Source organism: Gymnoscopelus microlampas, assembly GCF_963454915.1.
Source record: "Gymnoscopelus microlampas genome assembly, chromosome: 6".
Lineage (NCBI taxonomy): Eukaryota > Metazoa > Chordata > Actinopteri > Myctophiformes > Myctophidae > Gymnoscopelus > Gymnoscopelus microlampas.
The window spans coordinates 32,017,482-32,038,556 of record NC_139943.1 but is presented as its reverse complement, the minus strand read 5'-3'; the positions used below and the strand labels follow the sequence as shown (position 1 = coordinate 32,038,556).

Genomic DNA, 21,075 nt, shown 5'->3' with positions numbered 1-21,075 from the left:
CTCACTCTCACTCTCTCATATATACACACACACACTCTCTGTTCTGGTGCTTTTGATCAGCTGTCCCTGAGTAAACATAGTTGAATCGTTGTCTTTCCAGTGCTCTGAGACCATGCGGTTTACGTCGCTGAAGGCCTGGTATCTATTGACTCTAAAGGACAGATTATACTTACCGCATCTGCGTAGCCGCGAGGGTTCACCAGGGTCCGCCGTGATGTACATTTTGTCGCCAGCTCATGTCCGTGGACATCCACATGCTTCCCAGATTGTCTGACTGCGCTCACTAAAGTACGCCGACATGCGCACCGCCCTTAGAAAAGCCAAATGGACGCTTTGAGGGAACGTTAAGTGAATACTAAATAGATCCATCGCTACCTGTTGTATTATATCATCTCTGTCGGGTGGAAACCTCCATGTCCAAGACTGTTACTTTTCAGGATTCAAATTCAAAAGTAGGAGATCTACAAGCTCAAAACGCGTCGCTTCGTGCCGCGTTTCGAGTTTGTGGATCTGCTACTTTTGATGCTTGTGTGACGCTGTAGTATGATCAAGCAGGGCGTTAATTTACTAAAGAATATTGGCTGGTTCAAATAGTATACAAGCAGAACAGAATAAAAACCTGAATAAAAAGTCAACTCCATTGTCCACAGAAAATATTTTAATATTTCTTTGAGTGCTTTGGATATCATGTCCATAGTTCTACACAAGCACTGAGCCAGACACCTCTGAGGCGCTCCTCTACCAAAAGTTTAACTATTTTCTGATTGAGGAACCGGCGACAGACGCTGGACATCGAGAGCGCTGAAACGCGATGTTCGGCCCTGGGAAGAGGCTCTACCATATCGTTGAAAAAGTAGCGGATCCACAAGCTTGAAAGGTGGCACCAATCGACGTGTATTGAACTTGTAGATTTTATTTGAATCCTGAAAAAAACTGTTTTCGACATAAGGTTTCCACCGAACAGAGACGACTTAATTAAATAATCGATTTAATAATCGGATCCTATTTAGGGCATGAAAATAGCAGATCTACGAGCTCCACAAATCGTCGCATCTGCTATTTTCACTATTATTGTGCGACATAGTATAACATTATGCTTACGTTTCCATCGATTCGTTTATCGATTGTTTGATTTAATCGAAAAAGTAATCAATAGAATAATGGCTGAGAAAATAATGGTTACAGCTGCGGTCCTAGTTTGTTCTGAACCTCCCTCTGTTTTCTCATTTCTCCCTCAGAGCGAGCCAGGAGGAGGAAGCTCCGGGAGGAGAAGGCCTGGTTGCTCTCTCAAGGGAAAGACCTGCCTCCTGAACTGCTCAATCTGGAGCCCCACTCACCCATCCGCAGCAGAGCACGCAAGACCAAACAGTTGTAAGAGAACGTTCCAAGTATCAGAAAGAATTAACGTTATTGTCACATCATAGGTTTACAGGTGTAAAGAAGTGGATGGAATTTTGTTTTGTGCAAGGAGTTTTCAGCAAAGAGGAGGGGGGAGCAGAGAGAGGAAAGAAACATATAGGAAAGATATAAAAAAAAATCTTAAGATATCGTTGCTGTTTAGTGTTTTTTCCGTAAATTAACGCCCTACATCATCATACTACAGCGTCACACAAAAGAATCCAAAATAGAAGATCTACAAGCTGAAAAGTAACTGTTTTGGACATATGAGGTTTCCACCCGACAGAGACGATACGTACATTTATACATATACAGTAGCATAAAAAAGGTCTGTACATGAGGTGCAGGTTAGAAAAGAGATGGCAGCAGGTGCAGTACATGAGGTACAGCACCAGTACGGTATAGATGTATAGGGCCGTATCTTGCCTTTCCCCTTATGCCGAAACTTTTTTTTGTCATTTTTTACTATTACGACTAGTTGAACTATTTTATAATGTTTTTCAAGTTTAGGCATACGTTGTAAGGCGGCACAATATGGGGCCCAATGTCTTATGTCTTACACAGACCACATGAGGTAAAAAAAATAAAAAGGCATCGGTAGGTCCACATAGGAAGGTAGTCGGCATAAGGTAAAATCCACATGGTAAATCCACTTAGGAATGTAGTCTGCATAGCGAACAAATCCACACGTAAGGAAAAGCAGTCCATCATAAAGAAGTACACACTCTTAACCATATGAACCGTAGCATTCCTATTCTAGGGCGAACATCCGACAAAGCAGATCTCCAATCTCTTTATTCTGGGGGCAAACATGCGGTGAAAATAGCGCAATGTGTTGTGAGCTCGTAGAAAGGCTATTTATGACGAAGAGATTTGGTGTTGGGAAGTACTAGCAGACCTAGGGGCCCTATCTTGTCTTACCCCTTATCTCTAAACTTTTTTTCAATTTTTTACTATTTTGAAAAACATTTTTAAATAGTTCAAATAGCCGATCTACAAGCTCACAACGTGTCGATCGGCTAGTTGAACTATTTAAAAATGTTTTTCAAAGTAGTGAAATATGGCTAATAGGTTTAGGGATAAGGGGTAAGGCGGCATGCAAGATAGGGCCCCTAGTATAGAGCCCTGGGGGACCCTGGTCAACTAAGTACAGGTATATAGGGTTTAGTTTAATAACTTGTTGAGATTACTCTCTAATCTTTCCCCTAAATTTTTTTGGATGATGATGATTTGTGGTGTCTTCTATTTTCAGCTATGAAATCGATGACGACTACACTGCTTTGTACAAAGGTAGGGAGGCTCCACTCCTACATTTCACCCATTTTTAACCATATCTTCATACACAACTTTCCTCCAATGACATCATTGGTGGGGATTCTAAGATATTAGAAACCACAGTCATGCTCTTCCTGGAAAGTTAGCGTGCTGAAATAGAAGCCCTTGTACTTGTGCATCAACAACAATATTTTATGCTAGGCAGGTTTCTGAACTGTCCACAGCCCACCTCTGAGACACAGAGCTAGCAGACAGAAATGTTGCCATCTTATAGGACCGATTCTATAAGGCAGACATTCAACCAACATTTCCATGAAGTAGTTCAGTCCTAGCCTTTACTAGTGTGTGAACCTGTGTTGTTCATCAACTGTCTGCATTGCTACCTGTGTTCCAAACCAAGTTCTCTTTCTCTTTCCAGTGCTAGAGGCCCTGAAAGGCCAAAAGGACGCCTGGCCCTTCTTGGAGCCTGTGGATGAGTCTTATGCCCCCAATTACCATGAGATCATTCAGGTAGACATCTTCATGATGATAATGAGATTATTTACTCTAGAGCTCAGCAGTGACCGCCCACTTTTAGAACGGCTCTGGAGCAGAAAGTGAATTTATTTACTCCATAGTCGTTTGAGAAAATCCTTTATATAAAGAGTTTTAAGCCTGGAATCAAACCAACCAGCGACTTGATGAATCTTGACCATAAAACATTTGATTCCGTTCATAAAAAGCATTGGAAAATGCAAAAAGGCGAAGGTACAAGACTGTGTACATATTTGATGAAGGATCTACTCATCCCATAAATAAACCATTGCGCAAGTCCACTGCTTCCAATCAATCAATCAATCAATCAATCAATCAATCAATCAATCGATCGTTTAGCTTGGTTCTTCTTAACTCATTGAGTGCCAGAATGAATGAATGAATTAAGTCAGCCAGCGCCAGCGTTTTTTAGCATATTACTAAGCTTTCAAGAGACACCGAATATTTCGTTCCAGGACAATCGACACACTGAGTGCCGCAAAAGACGGAGTAGTGTCTCCATTTCCATAGTGCTTCCATCGGAGAAAAAAAAGCGTGTCACCGCGACCCTCCATTCTTTAGTTATTGGCTGTTGAATATGGCTTGTTCTTGCCAAAAACGCAGAAAAAAACAAGAAAGCAAATACATTTTTATTTTTAAAATTCCTTTAATATTAGATCGGACGGGGCTGGGTTTCTTGTGATCAGATTATTTCCGGATCTACTCTTCTCCAGAAGTCATAGGATCACTCAAAGTTGGCGAACAGCGTCATCTAGCGTAAACACTGAAAATACGGTTTTGACGTGTTACACGTCATTGACACTCTGGGCTTTGGAAATAATTGACGTGTTATACGTCATTGGCACTGAATGAGTTTACTTGAACCGTTGTCATTATTATAGTGTTTATATTGTCAATAGTGTTGTAGAATATTGTAGTCGACTTTTGGCGATTTTCGTCTCCAGGCTATGGGATCTAGTGTAGTAGGAACTCCATGACATTCGCGGGGGTGGTAGTATTTCCATGGTAACGTGAGCTCCTCATTTCAATGGGATTATCTATCTCCACTTGTAGTTTTCTGAACAGATGCGTTTTTCAGGCCAGTTTTGAAACAAGCCAGTGATTCACATCTTTTAACCATTTAAACCCCAGCATCCTTATTGTGGGGAAAAATTTGCCATTTTTGTGCAGAAAATGGCAAATAGACAAGCTCACAACGATTCACGCGCGTGACCTTGTCTGTTCGAAAACCGAAAATACACTAGTATAGAGCCCTGAGGGACAACCATATGGGGTTTAAGTGGTTAATGGATGTTGTCAGGGCATTCCACATTATGGCGGCACATTAAGGTCCCAACCAGCTCGTGGTTCATCTATATTGGATTATTACGACGTTATAGCTGATAATACAATTCTCTACTTACCGGTATCTCACTGTTGAGCTCTATTATTTGCATCTATTGCAGTGGTTTTCAAAGTGGGGTCCAAGGACCCTCAGGGTTCCTCGAGGGGGTTCCAAATGGACCCTTACCAGGTCTGTGCCAAATGGACACTTTTTGGTTCCATTCGTACATTAGAGTTGTTATAATCAGAGTTATGGGGGTCCTTGAAATTTAAAGACACTTCCAGATCCACTGCTCTATTGCATTGTACTGTATGCAAGCAGCAACTCTTTTCACTGTTGTTTTGTTGTCCTTTAGTAAATCATTGTTCGGTATGACAGTGGTAGGTGGACATGTATTAATTCATCATTCCTTGACTCCATGCAGACCCCCATGGACCTGTCCACCATTGAGAAGAAGCTGAACGATGGGGGGTACGTTGCCAAGGAGGAGTTCGTCGCCGACGTGAAGCTCATATTTGAAAACTGCGTCCAGTACAACGGGGAAGACAGTGGTAAATAAATAACATGCGCACACACACACACACACACACACACACACACACACACACACACACACACACACACACACACACACACACACACACACACACACACACACACAATCTCCAGAATCCCTTCACGTCTATTAGCTTTAACCCTCTATACTTGGTAAACTCTACGTGGTCTGCTTTTTTTCCCCTCCACACCAAATCTCTTCACCGTAAATAGCCCATCTACAGGCTCACGCGTGCGCAGTGCGACACGTTGAAGCAAATGTTTCCCTTCAGAATAGGGATGCTAGGGTTCAAGTGTTTCAGAGCTGCCAAGACAAAGATGCATATGGATTTAATGTATGACAGCCAAAGATCAAAATCAATTTCAGTGAAGTACATGTGGCTGTGAGACTGGAGTGTGCATGTGTTTTTGGGGGGGGGTGCAGGGAAAGAAAGAGAGAGAGAGAGAGGGAGAGAGAGCGAGCGAGCAGAAGAAGAAAAAGAGGGCCGGACCCGGTGCTGTGATGGGGCCGGGGCCAGGGCCAGCGTTGACAGTGATTAATGGGGAGTGATTGAGCTGTGTGCTCCATTGCTCAGGGGGCTCCGGGGCCCGGCAGGCCCTGCAGTGCCAGGGAGACATTCCAGGCCCCTAAGCCCCCCTGTCTGGAGCCATCCATCCGACTGAATGCACTCCCCAGGGATGGATGGATGGAGGGGCGGGAGGGTGGGAGGGAGAAAGAGGGGTGGGGTTGACCACGGATCAGGGGGGAGGGGCTGAAGGAGTTGGAAGAGCAAGGGGAGAGATGGGGGGGGGGGTCAACCTGTGCCCTTTGACCTGGTCAGCTGTCCAGCCATTGGCCTGAGAACAGAGGGTTGAGTGTGTGTCTAAGGGTCCATGGAACGCAGATCGGTCTCTGTGGTGTGTATGTGTTTGAATGCGTGTGGTGTTTATTTGCACATGCAAGAATGCATTTGTGAGTGGTGTGTGATATTGCGGAAAGTTTGCGTGTGTTTCTAAACTCATGAACTTGTCCTTAAAGCACCGTTCTGAGAGTCTGCCATGTTTTGCCCATTGACTGCTTCTAGGGCTGGGCAACATATCGATATTGTGATTATGTGACTACATATCGTCTGGGATTTTGGATACCGTAATATTGTGATATGACTTAACATAAGTTCTGTCTTTTCCTGGTATTAATCACTTAAAGGAGCAATTCACCCGTATCTTCATATAATTGGTCTTACTTACTAATACCTATTATAAGACGACACACGTCTACTCACTCTGTGTGTCATTGGTGGGCTGTGGACAGTTCAGAAAACTACCAATTACATCATGGGTGGGGATTCCAAGCTAATAGAAACTAAAGCCTTTCTCTTCCTGGAAAGTTAGTATGCTTAAATAGAAGCCATTGATCCTGAACTAATTAAAAAAAGAAAAGAAAAAAGTTTGAAATCTTGTTTGAAATTACCAAACCGGCCCCACCAATGATGTCACTGGTAGGCAGGTTTCCGAACTGTCCACACTCAGCCCTCCTCTGAGACATAGAGTGAACAGAAGAGCGAGCAGAAGAAGAAAAAGAGGGCCGGACCTGGTGCTGTGATGGGGCAGACATTATACCATATTATATTGAGCATTAGTGAGGACCAATTATATGAAGATAGGTTGAAAATGGACGAAGTAGTCCTTTAAGCCCTATTCTATACTTATTTGGTAAGAACTATCTTTTCTTCTTTTTTTTCACATTGCCCAGCCCTAACTGCTTCACATCGTGGTGACCATTTTCTAAATTATACCACAGTGGTTTCTGATACATCAGTGATTTCCATTCATGTTAATACGATATGAAATCACCTTTCATTTAAAACCTTGTTAAACTTCGTTGCTGTCGGGCATACACTTCATATTTCCAAAACCTTTACTTTTCAAGTAATGGAAAAAAGAACCTGTGTTCCAATGGATCCAGTGTAGTTATTTTTTTGTCACAAGCTCATGTTAATACTTTTATTTTATACAATCCACAGACACACCACTTTCACTTAAAACATTTTTTAAATTCTTAGCGATTTTCGCTACTTTTGGGCGACACTCTTGTATGACATTGCATTAATTTCCCAAAACATAAAAAGTTGAACTATGGAGATATTGTACAAGGTTTCTGCCAGACAGCGACAACTTGCTTGAAATCGATAATCCAACACAGTGAACTTCATAGCTCCTTTGTTTTTAGTCAAAGTTACTTTGTCACTGCTTCTTAACTACGGTCAGAAACCTTACAAACCTACAAGCTCTCAACACGCTTTGACTCGTTGTGAGCTTGTAGATCGGCCATCATCACAGGCTGCCAGGTTTCATTTGGTTAAGATCTGAACGCATGTTTCCTCAGAATACACCGTCATGGCGGAGTCCCTGGAAAGGTGTTTCAGCCGCGCGCTGGTGAAACACTTCCCCTCGGAGGACGGGGACACCGATGAGGAGTTCCACGTCAGCGGCGAGGACAAGGAGCGCAAGGAGAAGAAGCGCCACCGCGGCAGCAAGCACTCTGGGCCAGACGGCTTGATCAAAGCCACGGAGCAGGCGCAGCGCAAACGCGGCTCCCAGGGCGGCAAAGGCAGCAACCCCACCGAGGAGAGCAGTAAGCCTGCCCTTCCGCCCCACCCCCCCCACTGGGCCAACGGACCCCCTCACCCCCACGGCCTTCCCCCAAACCAGCAACACCTCCACGGAGCAGACATGAGGGGCCTATACCACCCCGGACAGCAGGTACTTCAAGCAGATCCTCTACTGCTGCTGTTTCATAATTATTAATTTGTAACCACTCTGTCCTACATGGGGAAACTAAATACAAATGATTTATTTTCCTGTAATTGTTACGTTTCCCTCTGCGGAATAAGGATCGAATTACTGTCAAGTATTATATAATGCAAGGAATTTTCATCGCGGTTTGCTGCTGTGACGGGTCCGACCCACCAAAAGGATGATTTAACGATTTAATGCAAGACTGCCAACAAGGAACTGGATGGACACACAGGACACACATTAGTTCTGTAATAGTCTGCAGGTCTTGCATTCCGATAATAGACTGAAGATAAACTATACATAGAGAGCAGCCAAAGCTCAGTGCTTAATATGAAATGGTAAATGCTGCACAACAACGGCAGAGGAAACCATGCAAGGCACCAACCTGCTCATCAGGAGCAGTTAGGGCTTAACCACATGAACCCTTGCGTCCCTATTCTGGGCCATGTCATAGTAAGTGAACATTCAGGGAAAATAGACGGACATTTGGCGAAAATAGTAGTTCTCATTGCGACTAATTGTGAGCTGGGGGGGGGGGGGGGGGGGGGGGGTTAACCCTGGTGGACACCGGTCAACGAAGTTTAGAGTTTAAGTGGTTAAGTGTGTTGCTCAAGGACACTTCAAGTTCAACACTAACCCAGGGGAGCCAGGGATCGAACCGGGAACCTTACGATTCTCAACTGGCTGCTCTACCTCCTGAGCCACTGCCGCCTATTGAGGAGGTATTGTAAAATGTATGTTACTGGCAGTGCAGGACAAGTGGTCAGTGCAGAGGTTGTGTAACAGTTGTAGTGATGATAAACGGTGTAACACTAATGGAGTACTGAGCGAGCATACACTGGTGCCAGGATTGTGCATGGAACGATATTGCGTAAAGCAATGGGTTGCATAATTAATACTGAAGAAATGTACAGCATTAAAGGGCGATACGTGAAATGACTTAACAGACCATTGACATCCTTTCAAACTTCTGTTCTGTGATCCGTAATGCTGAGGTCTTTCCATTCTCGTACCAGCTCTCTCGACCTCCTGGTCCACCCATGTATGCCCAGAGGATGGCCATGGACCCCCGCTTTGCCTACCCTGGTCAGCGGCCTCACATACCCAGACATGGAGATCCCAACATGCAGCACATGCCTCACAACTTCAACATGCAGGTAGGAAAGCACATCTTGGCAGATATTGTCTTGGATATTACTTCACGTTCTGTTAATTGTGTGCAAAATGTCACATTTTGCTATATGAGTCTTACACTAATTGGTATATTTTACTAAGGAAGATAAGAATGGCCACGGTTACTGGTTTTTGGTCCCGTTATCTTGAGATCAAAAGTTATGAAGTTGTTTAGAGCAAAGATTGTTTTCTTGAGGTAGCAAGAAAACTAGTTTAAAGTTACGTGAAACACGTGTTTGATACACTAAAATGGGATTGACAATTTCACAAGGACAGGAGATTTCCACTTTTCCCCTCTTTGATAAAAGTTTGACTCAGGCAGAAATTGTATTGTCAAACTAGCCTCTTTCTATTAAGAAGTCCAGGCTAGCAAAGTCAAGCAAACAAGTATATGTCTATCTAAATTACATAAAGTGAACAAATAACCAACATACATCAGCATTAACCTCGCGTCACCAGACTTTCCACCTCGGGGGAAAGCCTGGTATGTGTTCTAAAACTAGCCGTGTGATCCGGTTTAGAAAAAAGGAAAGAATAAGTGGTTCCGGTGGTTGGTTCTGGTTGGCGTTGCATTGTTTTTGTTCCCCACATAATGCTAATCAATTTGTTTAGTCTCGCTAGTTACGCTACGAGTTAGAATAGAAGATGGACATACCAAACGATTATTATACCAAAATAAATGAAACTATTATACCAAACTAAGAAAGTTTTAAACTAGGGGAATATTTTTTTAAGTACACAGCACTGGTGGTTCCGGTTGTTGGTTCCGGCCACCTGATGACGTAATGGTGACGTACGGTTATTTCCGCTCCGAGCGGATCAGAAACCCGAAAATGGTATTCATCCCAGGCTACATCAGCATAGTATTCTTTTATCTACAGTGATGTCACGCTCTAGTACAGGCGAATAGGGGAAGGGAATCGACCTCATGTCTAATGTTGCTCCTTGTATGGATTTAGCTCCTCTTTGAGGCTTGGAAGCTTGAAAACTGAATATTTGGGTGTTGGTCTTCATTCTCCAAAATGTATAAAACATATTTATTATTTACGAGAATGCCAAATTAAACATAAGTAATATAACATACTTTTTTGGGTTTCACATTATTTGGATAGCCAGCATTTTTGAAAATGTATGTTCTGTTTACTAAAGAGTTGAAGATACGGGAAGACCCCTGTTACTGAACAAACACTATAGCAAAGATGATCATCAGATTATAGAGCTATTTAACACTTATATCTTAACAAAACAAAATATTGTTTACACCACCGTTAACTGAACGACTAAGTTACTGCTAGTAGTCATGCAAACTACACTCTTGCAGAGATAAGGTTATGTACACAGCAAAACCTTACTTTACGTTTGATCAAAGACATTACAGTTATAATAATCAAATCTTTTTGTTTTTATTCCAGCATCACATAGGTGATGGACACCATATTGGCCCTCGATACCCGATGGGACCAGACCCTCGTCTTCTCCACCCCCAACGACATCATCAGCATCCCTACATGGGTCCGACCCATGGCCCCTCACTGGGCCCACGCCCTGTAGCCCTCCAGCCCGGACCCCCTCCTGAGGCCAGCATGTACCCCACCCGCCAGCGTCCAGAAGGCCACACCATGCACCCCATGGGCAACCGCTTCCCAGGCCCCGATGGCGGACCACCCCAGCACAGCTACCCTGGCTTTGGACCTCCTAGCATGGGTGTCCCCAACATGTGGCCTGGTATGAGCCACCAGAGCCAAGACAGACTCACTGGACCTCATGGCATGCATGACCCCAACATGGTGAACCAGCACCACTATAATCATGGCGGGGTCCCGCCCCCAGTGGGTCATAAACCGTGGCCCGAACCGGCTACCGGCTATCCCCACCCTGCCCCCAACGCCGCCCAATACCGAATGCCCACAGCGGGCAGGTCTCCGGGGCCGATGGCCTCCTCGCGTCCTCCGGGGCCCCATCCGGAGTCCTCCGGCAGGTCGCACCTGGCCTCCATGCTGGAGAGCCCGGAGATGCTGGCCCTGCAGCAGCTGTCGGCGTCCTCCGGACCCCCTGCCAGCGCCCCTCCTCGTCAGCACATGGGCAACTTTCATCCGCCAGCAGCAGCGCCGGGGCCCGGGCCCCCGTCAGGAATTGGCAGCGCCCCAGCTCACCCCTCTCTGCATCTCCCCCCTCCCCCCGACGTTCAGCTGCTGCGTCCCGCCAGAGACAATGGAGCAGACAGCCAGGCTTCCCAGCAGCACACAGACACACAGGCCAAAGGTAGTAGCCCTGCCCAGAGCTTCTCTCCCATCTCTCCAACAGGCATTCTGTACAGCTTACCAAGCATCCAAAACACAATCTAATTAGTGAATTAAACTTGTACTATTATTATTATTATTAACCTTATTATTATTATTAACCTTCTTTTAAACTTTTAAACAGTGTCAAAATTTTGGGCATTTCATTGTAGGCACATTGTATTCTTTTTTTCTTAATTTAAATGTTCTTAAAATCTTAAAAAGATTACAAAAATATATATTTTTAAACAAGCAAGAAAATAGCAGATCACAAGGCGATGTGGCGCCTTCTGAGCTTGTAGTTTGGCTTATAATTTCGCTTTAAGTTTTACAAATATAAAATGGGAGCATAAGTGGTTAATTAATCACATTAATTATTTACCTCATTTACCACCACATACAATTCCCTTGCAGAGTGTGGCGAGTGTGTTATTTTGTTAATCGGCGAAGCCCCTACTCGCTCTCTGGCCCCTCCTCCTCCCTACCCTCTGCTTCTCGCAATTTGACTTTAATTATTTTTCACAGTAAGTGGCAAATTGAATATTCATTAGTTTGAAGTGTCTCGCTTGTCTCTTTGAGGATGGCCTGTCATCAGTGTAGCTGCTCTCCTTCAAGTCCTGCTTGTGATGTACTCTGATCTCTCATCTACGATAATGAGTATCAGCTGTTTGACGGTCATTCTTTTGTTGGGATTTATTTTAGAGTTGAGTGTCATTCATTCTGACCTCAGTGTAGACGCATGCCACGACTGGGCCTCAAAAACGGGGCCTCCCTTAAATTAATTAAGTGATTAATTTGCCCCCTATGTATGTATGTATATGTGTGTGTGTGTGTGTGTGTGTGTGTGTGTGTGTGTGTGTATGTATGTATGCGCTATACATACTGTACATCCATGCAGAACACAAATATTATGAGGCGATAGTGATGCAATTTTCATTCAGAACGAATAGATTTGTTGCGAAATACTCTGCAGCAATGTTTGTGTATGGTATGGGTTTATTCAATGAGCCGCAGTGTGTAAAGACCGTAACCAGTTAAACCCCTGTAATCTTAGAGAATCGGACTTGAGTTACAACTGTACTTTGACCACCTTTTCCATCTACACCAAATCTCTTAGCCAAAAATAGCCGATCTACAAGCTTGTAGGTCCGCTATTTTTGGCTAACGTTGGTTAAGACAGAGGCGGTCATAAAAAAGGTTTTTGCATGTTCTCCTTTAAGATTGCTGTATGTGCTGGATGTAAAAGAAATTTGGGACATTCAAAATATGAAACTTGGAATGTATACAGTATTTTACACCAGATGGTGCCGGTGAACCATAGGGCTTGAAAATCTGTGTATTAGGTGAACAGGGGGCTGGGTGGGGGGGGCATTAAGAATTTTCAGCTTGTGAAACATGGGCTTCGGTGTCCCAGCATGCATCTGCCTCAACATAGTAAGAGCCTGCCCCACCAAATCCACTACACGGCGTAGCGACTCGGACGGCGTAGCGACTCGGACTCTTTAATCATTCTAATTGTGGCCAGTAAATGTTTATTTGTTTAATACTAACAAGTAACATTTCACCAACTTCAACTTTTGTGTGTTTAACAGATTCGATGCCAGAGGCCAAAATGGCCGCCAAAAACAATGACCACGCAGCGTCACAAGTAACCTCCATTCCATCCAACCACGAGCGCCCGTCTGTCCCCAGCCCCGCAGAGCCCCCTGGTGGTCCCGCAGGTGGAATGCAGAGCCCCCCTATTCCCAACTGGGGCAGATCGCAGGAGCCGCCGTCCGGACTCCACCGACTCCCACAGGGCCCGCCGGAGATGCAGAGCCAGGAGCCGGAGAGCCGGGGTCGACCCCCTCATCTCAACCGCGACCCTGCTGGACCCTCCACGCCCAAGGCCCCTCAACAGCCACAGAACAGCCCGCACCAAAACGTTCAGAGCCCCCCACCACAGCACGTCACAATGCCTCAGCAAATGCCTCAAAACTGTCATCAGCAGGGTGTCCACGCTGAGCACCAACAGAAGCTCCCCAAAGGACCACAGCATCACCATCAAATGGGTGTGGACACCCCCCCACCGCAGCACCCTCAGAACCCCTCCCAGCAACAGACGTCCCCCAATCCTCCTGCTCCTCCTCATCACTTTCCTCACAACCCCCTGCAGTACGGCCCTTCACAGGGCACCCCACAAGGAGCCCAGCCTGGTCCCTCCCAGCCAGCACCTCTCACCTCCCTTCCCCCAAGTCACCCTACTCCTCAGCTTCCCCCTCAACCGAGCCCCGCAGACCGAGGAGATCAAAGACCCAGTGAGCCCACCAGCAGGCTGGACTCGCTGGGAGCCGCCGGTCCTTTCCCACTGGGTGCCATGAAGACAGGGCCTCCCGGTGCCAGCTATAAGCAGCAAGCGTTCAGCCCCAAGAGCCATCAGACACAGCTGGGGGGTAGCAGCCAAAGCAGGCAGGTTGCCAGGCCGCCGCCGCCATCGGGCCAAAACCCTGCTATGCCCCCGCACTCCCATGGCCAGGAGAACGGAGCCGCGAGTCAGTACGGGATGAGGAGCCCGCCGCATCCACACTATAGCCAACAGAACATGGGCCGGCCCATGCTTCCATCCAGTCACCACCCTTATCCCATCCAGGGCATGAACCCTCAACATAACCCCGCCCACTTCCCTGCCTATCACCAGCAGGGTGGCGCCGCCTACCCCTTCCACATGGTGGGCCAGCAGCATCCCCAAGCCCACCCTAACATGTACCCTCCACAGTTCCAGCAGCAGCACTACTACCCCCCCCAGCCCCATCCCCAAGCCCAGGCACACCCGCAGGCCAGTGGCCGAGGCGGGTACCCCTCAGAGGACTGGCACAGGTCTCAGTTCCAGCCTCGCCACCCCATGCCTCCCATGGCGTACCTGCCCGCAGCCAGTGCCAATGTGAACGGCCGGCCGAGGGAGAGCGACGTGTCGCCGCTGGGCTCTGAGGGCTCCAGTGGTGCCGGTCTGGTGTCTCCTGGCCCCGTGTCGGAGGCGGGGCCTCAGCCCGGAGGGCCGGGAGAGAGGGGTGGGGAAGGCAGAGAGCAGGCCGGTGGAAACGGCAGCGGTGGCAGCCCAGAAAAGCAGGCCAGGATAGAGGAGAGCTCAGATCGACCTGAAAGCCCCAAAGAGATCCTGGACCTGGACAGCCATAACGCAGCAGCCCGGCGCCGCAGCAACCAGCCACCTCAACAGCAGCACCCGACTTCCTCCGCCGCACACATGGCGTCTGGCTTCATGTACGACCCGCGGGCCGTGCACCCTGGCATGCAGCAGGGTGGCGTCCCTCCGCCCCATATGATGTCTCGGGGTGGGGGTGACGGACGGGGAGCCCCCTACCCAGGCCAGCCTTACCCCAGTCCAGGACACTACGCCGCCCAGAGACCCCACCCACACCTGATGGAGGCCTTGCAGAGGCCCCAGCAGCTGCCTTACTCGCCAGGCCAGACTCGCATGGCCATGTACCGACACCCCCAGACCACCGGGGGGCACTTCCAGGGCATGATGATCCAGCAGAGGGGCCTGGTCCCTGAACACTTCCTGCACCCAGGGTAAACATGCTCTTCACTCTGCATTGTTTTCATTTATTTATTCTTATACTCTGTAGAGCACATCCGATGCCAGATTTTTGGGTCCAAACCCAATTGTAGAGAGTTCTAGACCACCAATAGACCCTGTGCTTAACTGTAGTCCCAGGTCTCCAGAGGGTGGCATACTCGTTTCGGTTAATTTTACCATTGCTTCTTTTTATTGGCTCGGAAGCAGATTTGAACCAGAAACGCATATGAAGGTGTGACACTTCTTCTGAATGTTCTGAATGGAAAACCGACCTGGCCTATTTCTCACCGAAAATGTTATCAGAAATTGTTTTTGTTGGATTCTAAAGGACATCATTAACTTTAGCGTTGTTTACTTTAGCACTCTCCTGTGCAGAAGGTTGGATGTCGCTGTGATGACCAGCAACATACAGGGGCTCTTGCATATGTGCAGTGGAAAACGAAGTAAAGCGAGTAGAGCAGCGGCGGACTGGCCATTTGGCGTACCGGGCAAATGCCCGGTGGGCCGCTGGGCCAGTGGGCCACTGGGCCAAAAAAAAAAAAAAAAGGTTTTTTTTTTTTTTTTGAAAAATATATTTTTAAAAATGTTTTAGGGTTATTACGGTCATATCCGAGTCACGCGGCCCAATTATTAGTTACGTTAATGTTTGGGCTGGGATGCTTTCCAGCAGGCGCCTCAGTGCGGCCGCAGAGTTCATGTGCAGGGCTGGGCTGGCTCAGTGAAACGCCCCCCCCCCCCCCGTTGACAAAATGGGGGGGGGGGGCGTGGGGGGCCGGTCCGGACCAAAATGCCAGGGCTGAATTTTGGTCCCAGTCCGGCCCTGGAGTAGAGTTGAGCTGGTATGAAACACGGTGAAAAATAATCATAAGTCACTGGTTGGAGGAACCATTAGGGCACGGTGAGACACATGTTTCAGAAGCGCCCACCTCCCGTTCACTGCCATTCTTTTTTCCAACAATCTGTTTATTTAAGTTTTCAAGTTTACAAGAAAGACGGTGGTGAAAGTGATCAAAACAGTAATGGAGCCGCAAAGTTGGCAAGTGTTAAATAAGACTTTCACCAAGACTAAACAAGAACTAGACACTGTAAACACCACATTGAAATACAACAAAAACTACAAATACACTACACTAAATACGACAAACTAAAATGAAAACGTTTAAAAATCATCACTGGAAAGTTATAAGATTACTGGTCGATCCGCCCTCTGACATGTCACCGTTCATTATCCTACAAATGAATGGACAATCACTCAGAAATATCAGGGAGGTTGAGCTCATGTAAATATATATTTTTTTAAATGTCCACATCTTACAGAATTCCCTCAGGGTTCACATCTATGGTTGCTCCGCGATTATTTCAGCACGTCTGAAGTGTGGAGCATTGGTGAACTTTGATCAGGCATCTTTTAGTGCCAACCACTCCAACATAAGTCGAACGAACTACACACCAGAGAACCGACCGGTCCACAACCTGCAAGACAACATGGGAAATTGACATGTCTGATGCCTCGGGACCCGTTCACAACCCGGTCACAACGCTTCTGACACAGATATGTGACTGTACCCTTTTGGTATGATGGCTGCATTGGGAAGCAGTGGTTGACATTGGTGTACCTGTGTGATTTCTCCCCCAGGCAGCAGATGATGGCAGCTCCCAGTGGTCCTAGCAGCAAACAGGGAGTGTGACCAACCCATGTGAGCAAAGTAAGTCAACCACTAAACAACATCATCAAGGGCTCATTTGAGAAGAGAACTGGTGAGGTGGAATTGGTCTTTTTGGAACAGTGTATTCCTGTTTTATTTATCTATCTATAAATGTAGGTTAGATGTCAGATGAAACAAGTTATGCCTTGGCCACAGAGAATACTCTTTTATGAGGACGGTGTGTATTTTCAGTACAAAAGATACATCTGTTCTTCTGTCACATGACATTATCTCCCAAAGCCCCATATTCCACAGCGCCCGCTTGAGGCACCTAAGTACAGTACCATTACAGTTGTATTAAAGTGTACTCTGGTATGGAAGGATCATGGCCAATGTGAATGCTGGCCAGCGGGGAGAGGGCAATCGTACTCGGGAACGATTCGAATCAATCAGACCCAGTGAGAATCCGCCCTCAGACATGTAGAGTGTTGTCAAACTTGATGATCAAGTTGTCAGTGAGCCAGTAGATCTCTGGTTGGAAGATTGATCATTTTCTTTTGTGAACATAACCCTGAAGCAAATTGTTGTTGTTTGTTATGCTTTCAGGCTAAGGAGCAGCTAGATACATCTGGACAAAAAAGAGCAGTGTTGATCTTTAGCAGCCTCTAAACAAGACTGTGCTCTTGAGCGTTGATCTGCACGGTGACCTGGGAGAAAATGGAGCCCCTCTATTTATCTGTTTGGGTCTTTCATGACACACCAGGAAGCAGCACTTCCAACTGGAAAGAACAGTGACTGGGCTAAAAGAAAGTCTCTGTTGTTTCTGACTGGCTTGACAGAGACAATGGAGGCGGAGGCGATATTTATTCTGCAGTGTCTGTAGGATGTAGTCTTATCCCGTTCCATGTTAACCTCTTGTTGATTTGCTCACACTAAATAAACTGTCCTTTATTTCTGTACCACTGGAGTTGTTTCACCTCAGACCAGGCAGCTGGTCCTAAGGGCCAGACTCAACCAGAACGCTGGACAGCCTTCTGCTACCAGCAGTCACAATCTGAATAAACAGGTTCAAATGTTCTAGTCACTGAACATGGTGTTGACTGCAGTCCTTAACGGAGCTGAAACTAGTTCTCACTGTCAATCTACTGAAGGGACTACGGAGAATGAGGATGTTTTTTTTTTACTCAGGTGCAAAAAACAAAAGGAGGTACTAAGAGACTCCCCCTGACCCCATCAACTCACAGGCCCTTGCTGTTGCCTTGGAATTGTTGTTGAATGTATGTGTGAATGTGAAGATAATGAGAACAGAACATTTGATAAGTGTGCAAGGACAAGACATCACCTGTCTAAAGAACAAAAACAAATGTCCTCATCAAAAGGCCCAGATACTATTTCTATCCTGTCTAAAACACAAACTCCTGCTTTAGTTCCAGGGTGAACTTTTTTATGCATTGTTCAAAGCTGCCTTCACTGTTTTAAGAATGTCTTTGACTAGCAAAGACACCGGCAGAGACGGCCTAATTGTGTCCGACTCTCTGCTATGCACAAGGAATATTATTAGTCCGTACCTACTGGAATTTAGTGGCCTTCGTCTTAAGTTGGTTCTTGTTACCATGTATATATGCATATAGAAATATTAAATACAGCTCTTCACTGTAATCGAGATATCCTTGATCCCAAATTCGGAGGGAGTTATCTTTACTGCCACGTCTCATTGACGTGTACACACACACAATGAATAATAATTAACTACAAATACCTATTTGTATACAACAGTCCGTCCCGCCACGTTAACGTTGACAGTGGTTGACAATTCATCCCGCTGCTTATTTTTAAATCTCATTTAAATTACATCTTTTGTTTTGAATATCTCATTATGCATTCCTCGTTTATAAGGTTGTTCTACTGTAGTTTGTTAGGAAATATATTCTTTTAGAATATCATTCACAACTACCCCTTTGGACCATATTCACACGACGGCCATTTTGCTCGTCCGCTCACACTCTCAAGTTTTTCACACCTCCCCGAGTGTGACATGGGAGCAAAATGGTCGTTGTGTGAATACGATCAGTGGTTGTTTCGAGTGCTTCCTCATCCCACTATTCAATATACTAAACATATCCTCAGGGTGTACAGTTTCTATATACGGGTATTTGATGAATTATTTGAAGGAGTGACACAACGAAAATAGGACTGGAGTCGAGGCATATGAATTCACCTCCAGTTTATGTGAAGAAAATGTTAACATTTTAAGATGTATGTCCTCTGACAATGTTTTGCCGAACTCAGACTGCCAACCAACCCTTTTACCACAGCGTTTTCTAGCTGTGAACGAGCAAAGGCTTGTCTATGTGATTTGTGAATGCTTTTCCTTTTTTCGTCAAAGTTATTTCAATAGGGAATGGATGTCATTGTGTTAATCTTCATTCCTGTTTCGTTTATATTGTGGGGCTTTGTCCTGGACATGTAATTTTGGCTTTTGTTGTTGAACTGATGTATCTTCTCTAAACTGTATGGATATTGGACGTTCTTCTCCAACGTATATCAATGTTGCACCTATGAGCCCCACAGTCAAGTGTTGGCAGCAAACAAATCTACCTCATTTAGCCAGTCATTGGCAACCACTAAGTCCTGCCGTTTTCCTCTCTGGCTCCGCCTGGCGCCTGTGTCCCATAATTTGACATTTTAGCGCCAGCTGATCCTCTCCAACTTTAGGATACATTTGGAATTCATAATTGAATGGCTTTTTAATCAATCTTTAAACAAATAAAATGAAAGTCAGTTTGCAGAACGATGCACTAACTCAGTGGTTCTCAACCTCTTCTGGGTCAGGGCCCACTTGAAAATCTCAAAAGCTTTTATGGCCCACCCATCTGACCACTCAAGTGGTCAAATTGGCTGTGTGCATTTACAGAGCATTTTAATGATCAATCAATCAATTATGTTCCGGCTTGGATCAATGGAACTAACATGGTATACTTTAAGTTCCTATTTATCGGTATCACAAAGAATATTGGTCAAGTTTTTAAAGAAAAACATACCATTACATTTGTTAAACATATCTATATTTTTATATATTAATGCTATATCATGAATAAAATCCTTTTTTTGCCAATGTTTGGGGGCCCACTTGAAATATCCTCACGGCCTGCCAGTGTGCCCCGGCCCACAGGTTGAGAACCACTGCACTAACTAACCTCAAATGAATGTGCTTTCATGTGATGCTCTGACTGTTCCTCATTGAGTGTATGTTTTTTTTAAGCAACAAGACCTTAGAAGTGGAGCCATTTTGTTTTGGTGGCGACTGTTTAAGGTTATTGTGAATGTCTTCATCATGGGAGGATGGAGACTGGACATATTATTGTGTCGGATGTCATCAGAAAGGGACTCGTGTTTTATGTTTGTTTTTTGTTTTGTTTGTCTCTTCAGCTGTACAGATTGCATTCCTTCCAGCCCTCTGAGTTTGTTGAAACTAGACAAGCTGTAGGCAGTATTCCTGTGGTTGTACAGTTATAGGGTGTGTATATTAGGCAGCATAGAAATTGTCAATAATATAATGCCCTCCGTAATAGATACCTACGGCATTATAAGGGAACATTTAAACGAGGGACAGTGGAATAGGAACGTTCTAGATGCTGTGAGACAATGTTATAGATGTGTCACAATGCTTATACCAGGACATGTGTTTTTTTCCCCCTCCCCCTTCTTTTTTCCCTCTGAAATCTGGATTTTTTTTTCATTTAGCGGGCCTGATAGAGATGGCCCTCATGGAGGTAGTGTGATAACTTCCGCTGTCCAGTGTATGAAGGATGGCATTGTTTTAACGGTCTGTGAGTTTGTGATACTGTTTGGAGGTTTACAGACAGTTTATTTCTGGATGTGAAGGCTCCACACCAGACCGGAGGATCTGAAAGTCAGTAGCATCTTAAACTTCACTCTCACTCCCACTCTGCTGTCATCATCTCTGCACTAGTGAAACCATCTAGATGTGATTAAATGTGAATCATATTTATTTGCTCTTTTATGAATTTTTGTACATTTCTTTGGACTTTTTTTTTGTAATATTAATGTGATGTCTGTTTCTCTGTTTTATTTTTTTTATTTTTGTTAAAAGCAGTTGACTTTTACCTCAGTAGCATGGCAACATTGCAGCATTGGAAAAAGACCCTGTATGTTTCATTTTTATGTGACGTTTACAAGTTCTTATCTGACTGACATAGATTATTTTGGAAATGGACCGAAGTATTTTCTATACTGTACATTTCTTAGAAATAAATAACTTTTCCTGAACACGAGTCTGTGGCGGGCAGCAGATTTTTGTTTTCACTGAAGACATTTGCAAAGAAGGGAAGTGTCCCAGTTTAAAAAATAAGTCATGCACAATAAGGTTACTGGTTTGTGTGGTTGTACCAAAGGATACAGGATAGGTGGGCACTAGGGGTGTGCCGATACACTAATTTCACGAAACGATACGATACGATATTTGGCTCACAACTTCGATACGATTTCGATACGATACGATACGCACTTTTTTTA

General features: G+C 45.3%; 1 protein-coding gene across 3 annotated transcripts in view; it reads left to right on the top strand.

Annotated features, from left to right (window-relative positions):
- cecr2 (CECR2 histone acetyl-lysine reader) overlaps positions 1-20,834 on the top strand; it is a 70,887-nt gene extending 50,053 nt beyond the window's left edge. For all 3 annotated transcript variants that reach the window (XM_084060527.1, XM_084060528.1, XM_084060529.1), the window contains exons 10-19: positions 1,239-1,371; positions 2,651-2,688; positions 3,092-3,183; positions 4,956-5,082; positions 7,452-7,828; positions 8,881-9,021; positions 10,450-11,299; positions 12,909-14,886; positions 16,530-16,599; positions 17,146-20,834. In XM_084060527.1, coding sequence (XP_083916653.1) covers positions 1,239-1,371; positions 2,651-2,688; positions 3,092-3,183; positions 4,956-5,082; positions 7,452-7,828; positions 8,881-9,021; positions 10,450-11,299; positions 12,909-14,886; positions 16,530-16,581 — 3,788 coding nt within the window. In that variant the 3' untranslated portion in view covers positions 16,582-16,599; positions 17,146-20,834. The remainder of the gene's footprint in view (positions 1-1,238; positions 1,372-2,650; positions 2,689-3,091; positions 3,184-4,955; positions 5,083-7,451; positions 7,829-8,880; positions 9,022-10,449; positions 11,300-12,908; positions 14,887-16,529; positions 16,600-17,145) is intronic.
- The last annotated feature ends 241 nt before the right edge of the window (positions 20,835-21,075 follow it).